This window comes from Grammomys surdaster, unplaced genomic scaffold, assembly GCF_004785775.1.
Source record: "Grammomys surdaster isolate TR1022 unplaced genomic scaffold, NIH_TR_1.0 126121, whole genome shotgun sequence".
Taxonomy (NCBI): Eukaryota; Metazoa; Chordata; class Mammalia; order Rodentia; family Muridae; genus Grammomys; species Grammomys surdaster.
The window spans coordinates 4,181,856-4,193,967 of NW_021620929.1; the positions used below are offsets into that span (position 1 = coordinate 4,181,856).

At 45.3% G+C, this 12,112-nt stretch overlaps 1 protein-coding gene and 1 non-coding gene across 2 annotated transcripts in view; one reads left to right on the top strand and one right to left on the bottom strand.

Moving 5' to 3' along the window:
* Dock2 (dedicator of cytokinesis 2) overlaps positions 1-8,450 on the bottom strand; it is a 414,603-nt gene extending 406,153 nt beyond the window's left edge. Inside the window, exon 1 of the mRNA XM_028756478.1 lies at positions 8,326-8,450. Within this exon, the coding sequence (XP_028612311.1) occupies positions 8,326-8,368 (43 nt within the window). The 5' untranslated portion in view covers positions 8,369-8,450. The remainder of the gene's footprint in view (positions 1-8,325) is intronic.
* Positions 8,451-11,592: 3,142 nt separating this feature from the next.
* Positions 11,593-11,656, top strand: LOC114611780. Its single transcript, XR_003709889.1, has one exon. It is a non-coding gene; the product is annotated as a U7 small nuclear RNA (small nuclear RNA).
* The last annotated feature ends 456 nt before the right edge of the window (positions 11,657-12,112 follow it).

Here is a 12,112-nt window from a genome sequence, read left to right on the forward strand (position 1 = left end):
CGTGTGTGTGTGTGTGTGTGTATATATATATATATATATATATATATATATATATCTCCTTTCTGGAAAGATGGGCCTGCAGCTTCATCTGGACTCTCACTGTTAAACAATTAGATTCTCTGCCCTTCCATGTTCTTATTACTCTCATGCTGGGTGGACTCAGACTGGATTCCCAATGGAGTTCTTGCCTCAGACAGTGGACCATCTACTGGGAAAGGTAATATATGCTTACTAATTCAGACACAATGTGTCCCTCGAAAGATGGTGGATTAGAAACGTAATTCCCAAGTCCTTGCATTAGGATTTGATGACATCATGAGTGTAGACCCTAAGGTGGCATGAGTTACTTTAAACAAAACAAAGACTTGAGTCAGTGCACACGTGATGCAGAGCATGTGGTACCCTCCGACATGTCTGTAAGCTGCAAGAACCCTCAGCAAATGCCGAGAAGATGCCCATACCAAGTTCTCAGACTTCCCAGCCTCCAAAAACATGAGCTCAATCAACTTCTATTCTTAAACAATTACCCGGTCTGTGGTGTTCCGTTATAGCAATAGGAAGTAGAGCACTGTGCCGGAGAAAAATGACAAGACAGAAGGACTGGGGTGAGATTTCAAAAGAACCTAAAATGGGCTGAGAACATCTCTCAGCTTCCTCACCTGTAAAGGTAAACGCATCCTCCTCCAGGGCACTGGTGAGGTTTGCACACAGAAACACAGATCTGTCTAGATGTGTCATGCTATGGAAGGGAGAGGTGATTCACTGTTTAAAGGGAGGCCGGTGACAACTTAGATCACGAACGAGCCGAGAAATCCCGCATGCTGTTCTGGCTCTTCCAGCCGCTCATGTCAGAAGCCTTAGGACCATCCCAGACACCTCTCTGCCTCTCACACCCACTTGCCCCACCTATATTATAACGTCCAGAAGTGAGGTCCATGTTCGCACATCTGCAGCCACCCTCGAGGGTGAGCCACTGCCACCTCCTATCTAGGTCACTGCAGCAGCTGTCTCACCAGCCTCTCCACTAGGACGCTTACCTCCCTTCTCACATCCCATGAAACTGCCAGCCTGAGTATCAGATGTGGCATTTCACTACTCTGCCCCAACCCCTGAAATACCTCATCCCACATTTCCATCAAGAATAGAGTCTCCACAATACACAGAAGTCATTACTCCCTATGACCACCTCCCACACATTCCATTCTTACACTTCCACCCCTAATCCAGCCGCTGGCCCCCACACAGCTTCCTCCTTGAGACATTTATTTGCATTGCCTCTGCTTTACAATCAGAATATTCCTCCCTTAGGAAACTCCCTTACTGCTGCAGCCAGTGAAGCGAACACAAAATCTCACTTGCCAGGTGTGGTGGTTTGAATGAGAATGGACCCTGGAGGTTCATACATTTGAATGCTTGGTGCCCAGTTAGTAGGAAGGTATGGAAAGGATCAGGAAGTATGGCCCTGCTGGAGGAGGTGTGCTGGGGGTGTGGGGGTGTGCATTGAGGTTTCAAAAGCCCATACCAATCCCAGTTGCGCTCGCTCTCTCTCTCTCTCTCTCTCTCTCTCTCTCTCTCTCTCTCTCCCTCCCTCCCTCCCTCCCTCCCTCCCTCCCTCCTTCCAACTTATCGATCAAAATCAAACTCTTTTAACTACTGCCCCAGCACCATGCCTGACTGCCTTCTGCCATGTTCCTGTGCTGTGACATGTTCCTGTTGTTGTGACAATCGTGGATTCTAATCCTCTGGAACTATGAGCCCCAGATTAATTGTATTCTTTTACAAATCATTTTGTCATAATGTCTCTTCAGAGCAATAGAAAAGTAACGGACACCAGGTAAACCCACAGCATTTGGCTGAAACCGGTATTTTTACTCTATAATGGCTGATCACGTCAGTGAGGGTGTCTCAGGATCTGCCTCACCACAAGTCACCCTCTGCCTTCCACCTTCCACCCTCTACCCTCATGTTACAATGAAACTAGAACCCTCTCTTTCTTTCCTATAGTGCGACCCATGACCTAACAGCAGCCGTGTGTTGTCAGAGCTCTAAATTCTCTGAGCAGTTGCTGGAGAGACATCTGTGACAGTATCCATCCATATGTTAGTCACATCCCGCTCCTCCAGGACCAGTTTCTGCCACTGTGAATTAAACCAGTGCGGAAGCTGCCTTGTCCTTGTTGGGGCAGGGAGACAAAGGATGTACTTCTCTAAGAACAAAAACCAGGACATCTTCAGCAGCTCGGTGACTCAGCCTGACTGCTCTTCAACTCATACCCATTACAGAAGGGAAAGATAGAGGGAAGAAAGGAAGGAGGGAGGGAAAAAGGGAGGGAGGGAAGGAGAGAGGAAAGAAGGGAGGGAAGGAAGGAAGCAGGGAAGGAAGGAGGGAAGGAGGGGAGAGAAGGAAAGAGGGAGGGAGGTAGTGCCTATTAGAGGTAACATTTGAGGTGTCTATACCCAGATCCTTCTAGAGTTGGGTGCCAATGGCAAACATCACCCCGATTTGTTCAATATATGCTACAGAACACAGGCTGTGGCACTCATGCACTATCAACAATTAAAGATCAGCAAGCTTTAAAAGAAGCAGCCAGTCCAGAAATAAGCAGAACATTATGGCACCACACTTCCTGTCTCAAGAGACAACAAACCCATGAGGATGCTGAACTCAGGAGAAAGCTGAGTTTGGAAAATGTATCTTTCAACCAGAGCTCCTTCAGACCTAGACATGATGGTTGGAGCCAAGCTGGATATTGACTCATGAGGTTCCCATATATCTGGGTAGTAGGTCTTTACATGGACTTAATCAACCAACCCACAGGGTATTGTCTAAATGACCCCCAAGTTGTTGACACATCACAAAGGAAGAGTCCCTGCACCAAAAAATTAGCACCGGGAAGGAACTTAAGCTTTCAACCCCTGTGTTTTGTTGCACCAGATGAATATCTTGGGACAGGTCCAAAGACACGGTTGGCCTCTCCTCCAAAGACAGGTGTCCCAGGATGCCTCCAAGCGTTTCCCTTAGAATTCTGTTCCCACTGCTCAGGGACCTGCAGATGAACCATGTTAAGACCCGTCCTTCTCCATAATTCGTTCTTCCATGGATAAGAATTCATTTATTTCAGCAGGACACTGCACAGTTTCTATCCGTATGCTTGTTGATTGATTTGTCTTCATTACCACAATATAAGCTCCCAAAGGGTAGGACCCATTTAGGGCTAATTCTAGTAGCCTTGGTGACCAACACGATGCCTGGGACTTGGGAGATAACCAACAACTATGCAAGAAATAATGGAAGCATGAACTAGTGAGTGAGAAAATGAGTAAATAGAGTTAAATTAAAATACAATTACATTATTTTACCCTTCTTTTTTCTCTTCAATCAACCCCTACCTCTCATGTACAGATCCCCTTGCTCTGTCTCAAAGTCTCAAAATCATGGCCCGTTTTATGTGTGGTCATCTTGAAAAGGTAAATTGAGTCTCCACTCTGGATCTTCCCTCTTGAAACACAGATGACTGAAACCATACGGCTTTCAAGCAGGGGTCATAGTGGGGTGATTGAAAATATCAAAGTTAAAAACAAGTGATGGACTCAGAGGGAGGTGCCGAGGATAGTCCGGAGAGGATAGCTGAGGTATTTAGAGAGGCTGGGAAGCTAGGAGAGGAGGCGTTGGTTTTCAAGGTTGCCCACTTGCCATGCACCACACACATCTAAAATGAAATATTTGAATAAATATTGTCCCTGATAATAAGAGCCCAGCATACAATAAAACTCCAACATAAACTAGCTCTGTCCAAGGTTCTGAGCTGTAAGCATCTCCAAATCCCTGAACTAGAAAGTAGACAAGAGTCCTTCCATATCCTTCTCACTGTGATACAAAAGAACATGCCTGCCATGACTTTGATCTTGCCCCCACCCTTTAGAAACAGAGTGACCTCAGTGTCCTGATTCTCAGTGTCCTGATTCCCAGTATCCGAGAACGTGAACCCATGTCAACACACTGACTTTCCAGAAGTAATCAAGTTCAAATGGGATCATTAGGGTTACCTCTAATCCAATAGAACTCAGTGTTCTCATTGAAAAGGGAAAAGTAGGGGCATACTGATATGGAGGAGATGCTGGGTGAAGATGAAGGAGGCATACTTACAAACCAAGAAACACTCCAAATACCAGCCATTGCCAGCACTTGAAAAAGAGGCTCAGGAAAGATCATTCCTGAGCCCTCAAAAACTCAAGCTGGAGACAAGCTGTAAAGGACAAACATCCCACCTTTAAAGGATTAAACTAGGACACCTCAAAACACTCCACTCTTCCAGTCTTTTTTTTTTTTTTAAGCTAGAAGAGAGCGAAACTTGAGAGCTACACAGAGAAGCTTTGGAGGATCACCTCTTATCTGACAAAAAAATTGGTTAGTTCTAAAAACAGGAAAACCATAAATCCTCCCTCGAAGACACATTCTGTGGCCATGCAAACCACAGGAAGTGAACTCCAAGATGGATTGATTGAGCCCTTCCCTGAGTCAGCCTTTGCTGAAAGTCCATACCCATTGCTTTTATCCTGGCACTTGGCTTTTTTCTCCCTGGTTAAGCTGCCATATAAGGGTGTGGTGCCCCAGGCATTAGCATGATGTACACTCTAATAACCTTCTGCTTATTTTTTTGTCCTTAACCTGTTCTTTATTTGTATAAATTACAGGGCACCAGCCAAGATAGGGAAAGAAAGGAGATTTTCTTTCCTTCCCTCTGAGCATAAGTGAGGCTCCATACAAATTTACTTAAGGGCCCCACTTTAGAGGAAATATCATTCCATTTTTTTCACTGTATTTCTCAATCTGAAGACTTGTGCCTTGAGGACTGACTTACAGTCCCTGGTCACCGTCGCAGAGACCATACATGATCTGTTGTGGACTTAACTATGTCTCCTTAAAATGTAAAGGCTAAATTCCGAAACCCTACTATCTTGGAATAGAACCATATTTGCAGCAAGCACTTTGAAGAGATAAATAAAGGAAACGGAAGCCCTTGGGGGAGGCTGTAACCCATTCTGAGCACTGTTCTTGTGAGCAGACAAGGAGACGCCAAAGACGCAGTTGTTGAGAGGACCAACCAGGGAAAAAGGCAATGAGATGACCATCTGCCAATCAACTAGAGGCCACAGAAGAAACCATCCTTCCAGGCAGGTTGATCTTGGGCTCTTAGATTCCAGAAACATGGAAAGAAAGAGTGGAATTACTAAATATTAGCTAGGTACATGGCTGACTCTAATACAGACTACATTTCCCAGTTCTTCTTGCAGGTAGGTTTGGTCATGTGATTAGGTTTTAGCCCATAAGGTTCTAAGAGGAAATGTGAAGTATAGCTTCAGAAAAGTGTTCTTAAAGGGAAAGACCAGGTATTCCATGTTCCCTTTATCAGTCCTGATGGCTGCAAAATAGGACCTGGTGGGTGGAGCTTCTGTAGACAGCCCGGATCAAGAGACAAGAGTGTACATGCCAAGGAAGCAACATGGAAGGTATTGCTCTATCTCTCCAACTCACAGCATTTCTGGGTGGAGGCCTCCAAGGGCAGCCAACTGTGGCTGGTAAATACAAGAGAGAAACTAACGGGGAATAAATGTTATTCAGTCAAGTCCACCTTGGAGCCAATGTTCTATGGATTTTGTGAGGAGCAAGATGCAGGTGTACCTCAACCAATCCACTATTTCCAATGTTTGCTTTCACCCTTAATAAACTTAAGCCCAACTCTCACCGTTTTCTCTTCCTGCCTCCTTTCTCCATCCCTTTCCACACTTCTTCCAAGGAGAAGGTCATCACTGGCCAGTCTCACACAGAGAGGATGGAGATTGCAATTGCCAAAGGTTATGCTAATTTTAAGCAGACTTGGGTTGGACCTACTAAGTAGGCAGCTAGAGACATGCAGAATTATTATCCACCACCCTGCTAGTCTATGTCCAATCCCTGTCCGTATCTCAAATGATTTCATTGGCTTCTTATATACGCTATTCCTACTCAAAAAGTCATAGAACCAGAAACAGAAGGAAGTCCACTCAAGCCCCTCCAACTCTAACTATAAGCAGCCTCCTCCTCCCGGCGTTTCCTCTACAAACACCTACTAAAACTAATTGCTCCATCCAATTGCTGCTCACATGCTTTCTACTTGTACCCATGGCATCCTCCTTCAAGGGCCCTCCTGAGATAGCGAAAAATGTCTACAGTACTGAAGTCTAGAGTCTGAGGGCAGCGCAATGTAAGAGCCAGCTTCATTATTACCTGGGGTCTTCACCTATAAAGTGGGAATAATAACACACTCTCACAAAGATGTTCCGAAGTCAAAGACGAGAAGTGGTCATATAAGCTTAAACCTCTCGGTAGAAGCAACTGCTCCGAAATTGGCATTGGGACCATCCTTTTGTGTCTATCTTGATTCTGTAGTTGTTCATTTTTAAAGTAAGTCCCTTCATTTTGGCCAAGAGTCTTTCCAGGTGATTTACAATGATGGCTCCAGGTTGTCCCCAGAACAATATCATCAGACCTTCCACCACCATCATCATCATCTCCACCCCATTACAGATGAAGAAACAACTCTAGATTTGAATTTAAGTTTGACTTCACAACCCAAACTTCTAATCTTCTCTAAACTCCCCAAGGCAGAAGCTGTGCCTTGGGGAGGAGCACACTGCCTTGCCCGGGAGGAGTCCACTGTGCTTCTACCCCAGGCTTTCTCTAGAGCTCCGATGGAGTCTGGTTCTAGCAGGAATGGGAAATAACCTGGTAGGGGATTGCCTGCTGCCCAGTAAACCTCAAGGTGGCTAAGGATGTACCTGGTTCTGTTGTCAAAGGGGCTTTAACAAGAAACATCAACACCCCTTTCAATGAGGCTAAGGACACCCGTTCTAAAGAATGAGCCAAATGGAAAGGCACCCAGAGACAGTCCAGCCATCTTAACTCCTCATATTTCTCTAGCCTTTCGACTCCCTCGAAACCCTTGTGCCCACCATCTCCAGCCTCCTTGACAATAGAATGCTGTGAAGTAGGAAAGTGTTATAATACCTGTTATAGAGTGTGGGGTGTGGTCTAGGTGTGGCTTCCATTTACCCCTCACTACACCATTGCCTCTTCTCACAGATTTAAGAGCCCTTTCTTTCTGAGCTCACTTCTCCAGGCCAGCTTTAATGCTCTAGAATACAAGGGTTGCCCCGCCCACACCTCATGCCCTTTTCATGGTCCCTCTGTTCGTGTGTAGATTGCTAGCAGGATACCCCAGCTGGAAAGGCCAGAGTTAGGGAAGCTTTGACATTTTAAAGGAGGCTTTACTGAGTCTAGTTCAAACTTTCCATTTTATAGATGGAGAACATGAGACCCCTCGTGGATATGATTTGTCTGTTCTCTGGTGGGGACTTTTCATCTCAAAGTGCTTCAAAGTGCCAAATGCTTGCCTGTGAACGGATAGATCTGAGAACCCCTAAAGTAGCCACTCTCAAACTGTGGCTCAGGAACACACACACACACACACACACACACACACACACACACACACACACACCTGCGTCTATCACGCCATCTCTGAGTTGCCTCCGGCCTGGCCTAGTGAAGTATCCTCTCTTGGGGAGGTCTGCAATCTGGCAGTGTGGAAATCCCCCAATCAACCTTTAAATTCTCACTTAGAGTTGTCAGGATTGCATCACTGGTGCCACTTAGAGTCACACTACCTGACACCTCCCTTCCCCCGGCTACCACTTCCGTCCCCAATTTGAAGCAGAGGCTTCTGGGAGCTTAGATGGCTGAAGCTGATGAGGCTGTTTTCTCGGCGATCCTCAGATAATTTGACAGGACCCGTTCTCTCAAAAGCTCTAGTGAAAGATCCCATTGGCTTTGGCCTGGCTCCAAACTGAGTACCTGAGATATTAGAGCAGATAGATCAGGGATCACCTGACTCAGAGCAAACGGGCAGAGCAAACCAGCAAACGAGACCACTTTGGAGATGGGAGAAGGAGCCATGATAGCTAGAAGATTGGCTAATGGAGAGTGCTCCGTGCAAAGCAAAGCCTGGCACACAGGGCTGAAAGGCAAAGGGACAACAGGGAAACGTCTTCTTAAGGATGTGAGTGAGCACTTGGGAGAGGCTGAAGGCAAGGATACACTTTCTCTGCCTTCATTTTCTCCTTCAACCCAGCGACTGCAGCAGAGAGAAGCACTGTGTCCCAGACCATAAGTTAGCATGGAACGCCCTGCCCTCATCCCATGATGCAGGTCCCGTCACATCTACCTGCATGCGGCCCTCCAGCCACCTGCCCTCCTCTCCAGCGCAGACCCAGTGCCCACACCTACCCACTCCGTGCCGCTCCTTGTCAGTTTTGCGCCAGGGGGCCATGGCTAGACCGGAGCCTTGAGAGACTCCTGTTCTCTAGTGAAGAAGTTGGCTGGGGTGGTTAGGCGCCTTGCAGGGCCCCACTTCCTTCCTCTTTTTAAACTCTCTCTCTCTCAAGGTCCGCCTTCCCCTCCTCTGGGTTCCCACCCCCTCCTCCCCCTTCTTCTCCAGCAGGGGCACACTATTTTTGCCAAGGGCTAGAAGACTAACAGCAAAACTTGGAGACCACCCTCATTTGTGTCTTCCCCAGGCAAGTGGCTACAAAGCGGACAGGTACTTAAAGCCAACCCAGACCACAAGGGTAGAGTCCCCCTGACTTCTGAACCCCGTTAGTGACTAGGCATGAGCTTTGAGGGCTGATCTTCATTTCTTTGTGATTCGGGTTCTTCATCAGGAAGATGGGATAGGAGTACCCCCTCCACGTGCTTTTCGTGAGGATTAGAGAAGAACCTGTGCTCAGTGGGTGACACGCAAGAGGTCGGGTCACTTTAATTAGCATCCTTTCTGTGCCACGGACCCAACTGGAATCCGATGAGCACTCAGGAGACTCCCCTCTTACACTACTCAAGCAGACCAGGAGGCCAAGGGCACCCTCAGCACCAGCAAGCGTGGGCTGGGGAAGAGGCAGCCAGGATGGCTTAGACAGATGTTTCCTCACAAAACCTGAAGTTTGTTCTTGGAATAGATTCTATTGAAAAGGAAAATGTCTCTCAGGGCTCCCTTAACGATGATCTATGTCTCCTTGAATTTTCTTTCTTCATTACCATTTCCTTCAGCCTCTTTCTTGTCCTGCCCCAGACACATTAGGAAGAACTAGGCAAAAATCACCACTGACAGCTCTCACAAAATACCAATTTTCTCTCATTTTAATGTATTGGCTTTTCAGTTTCTGACAGCACAAGTTGGGTGTATCTGTTACGTGAATTTTTCCTAGGAATACGTGAATCCCTCTAGTAACCTCAGATAGGGCACTAATGACATACCATAGTAATGATTTCTCTCAAGTTTAGGTTGGAAAACCAAAAAGTTTGTTGTACTTGCTTATAAGAACACAACTGAAGGGTTAGTTACAGGAGCATGGGTGAACCCCAAACCAACCACATCATTAAAATGTCTCACCCCAACCAGGATGAGAACTTCCCCCGTAGCTGCACTGGTGTAGTCTCTTCTTTCTTTAACCCATCATTCATATACTCTGTCACCTCTCAGACTATGCGACTGTGTATACGTGGGACAGAGTTACATGCAGTGGCCAGAGATACTCAGAAAGGAGCGACTAAAATCCCAGAAGAGGTTCTAATGACTCCCCTCACACTCCCTTGCCAACAGGCCAAATCTTGAGGGTCTCTTGAGGATAGTCACAGCTGCTCTAGTGACCCTGGTAAGAGCTGGAAGGTTCGGAGGACAGCACTCCACAGCAGCAGCATTTACAGTAAGCAGCTGTATCAGGCTTTGCCAGAAGATCAAAGCCAGGAGAATGTGTGTATGTGTTTAATACTCATGACTTAGTAACTTTTCTGTTGCTGTTGAAAGACATCATGACCAAGGCAACTTGCAAAGAAAGCAACTAATTTAGGGTTCACAGTTCAAGAGCATAGTACCATCCATGATCACCTTGGCTGGGACCATGAAAGTAGGCAGGAAGACAGACACAGGGCTGGAGCAGAAGGGGATCACTTATATCTGATCCACAAGCGTGAGACAGGAGAGTTAACTGAGATTAGCATGGGCTTTTGAAACTTCAAAGCCTACCCCTAGCGACACACCTCCTCCAACAGGGCCATACTTCCTAATCCTTCCTAAACAGTTCCACTACCTGGGAACCAAGCATTTTAATACATGAGTCTATGGGGACAATTATCAATCACCACCAGCACAACACACATGTATGCACAGCACACATATGTTTGTACACACACACATGCATGCACATATATATATATATAAATATTACATCTATAAAGTCTGAAAGTCTATAGGGACAATTCTCAGTCACCACCAGCATAACACACACACACATGCACACACGCACACACGCACACACATTTGCACATGCATGCACACGTTTGCACACACACACATGCATGCACATACATGTAAATATTATATCTATTAAGTCTGAAATCTGCAGTTCAGATTGTGAAAGCTTCATTTCTCTTATAAAGTACTTACCCTTGATATTTTCTGTTGACTTTCAAAAACTGACAGATATATATCTGATCCTGTGGGGCAGGTTGAAAAGTCAAGCAGGAGCTAAGAGATACAATTTCTCCTTTGTCAATGCCCCCTATCCTTGTCTTTAACACTGGTGAACTGATTGGGTGCTGAACTCAGGAGTGCTACCATGGCCTTGGTAAGGACCAGCAGGCATGGTCCTCCAGGAGTGTCTATGTCTGCTTTGTCCAGAAGGCTTATTTGTATAATAATGTACATAGTTTCATGTCCCTGCAAAGAATAACGACTCCATGATAATCAGAGACAGCATGAGTCTGGGAGGTGAAGGTGTGGCAAATGTCTCAGCAACATGGTAGATGCTAGGACCTTCAGGACAGCCCTTAAGGCTATGGAAAAGAACTCTAAAAAGTATGAATTTGAAAATATATAATTTCTCAACTAAGCAAAAATGTAAGGATACAATATGAATTATATAAGGAACTTCGCAGATCTAAAGGAACAGAGGCAGCGGCACTGTGAGCCAACTGTCAAAAAGATACCAAGGAAGGAGATAAAGAGATTCAGGGAGTGGTGAGCATAAGGCAAGATCCCACATAGCTAAGGTTTTTGTTTGTTTGTTGGTTGGTTGGTTGGTTGGTTGGTTGTTGGTTGGTTGGTTGGTTGGTTTATCCTTACAAATGCTGGAAGATTCCTGAGTTCAACCTGGGACAGAGTTAATTTAGGTCCAGGTGTGGTCAGAATGGTGATCTCTGGACAAGGTCTCACTGGGATAAGTTTACAAAGGTAAGCAAATCTCTGAATTCTTTTGCAATGTTAAAAAAAAAAAAAGAAAACAGAAAAGTGTACTTGCTGTCCCTTTCCTAAGAATCAAAGGACTGAGCTGTGAGATGCTGTTCATAGGATAACCAAAAAGGAACCTGGAATAAATAATTGATATGTAAATTAAAAAAAACTGGGCCTTTTGGTCTTCATGAGTTGAGCTAGCAGAAAGAAATAGCAGTTCTTTAGAATTTTTCTCTAGCAAGAAGAGGTGAGCTTTCTGGAGATCTCTGGAGAGCAAACAGCTCTTCAAGAATTTTTCTAGCAGGATTTCTGATTTTAGTCAGAAAATCCGTGGAAAGCAAACACAGCTCTTTTAGAATCTTTTCTAAGAGGATTTCTGACCTTGCCCAAGAATTACTTAGAGAGCTGGCTGTCTGAGGAGTGAAGACAGCTTTTTAAAAAAATTTTCTGGCTTTCTTATTTTGATCAGAAAACCCAATAATTACTTTTAGAACTTTTTTTCTAACAGGATTTTTGACTTGTTAGGAAGATCCAAGAATTTTTTACAGCAGTTTTTCTGACTTTGGTCAGACAACCCATGAGCTATCTAGAGAGATTTTCAAATTTTTACTAACAGAGAGAGCTGTCTCAACCAGAGAGTTTTTAGAATAGCAAGAAAGAGCTGTCTAGGGCAGAGTAAAACACACAGAGACACAGACACAGACACAGACACAGACACAGACACAGACACAGACACAGACACAGACACAGACACAGACACAGACACAGACACAGACACAGACACAGACA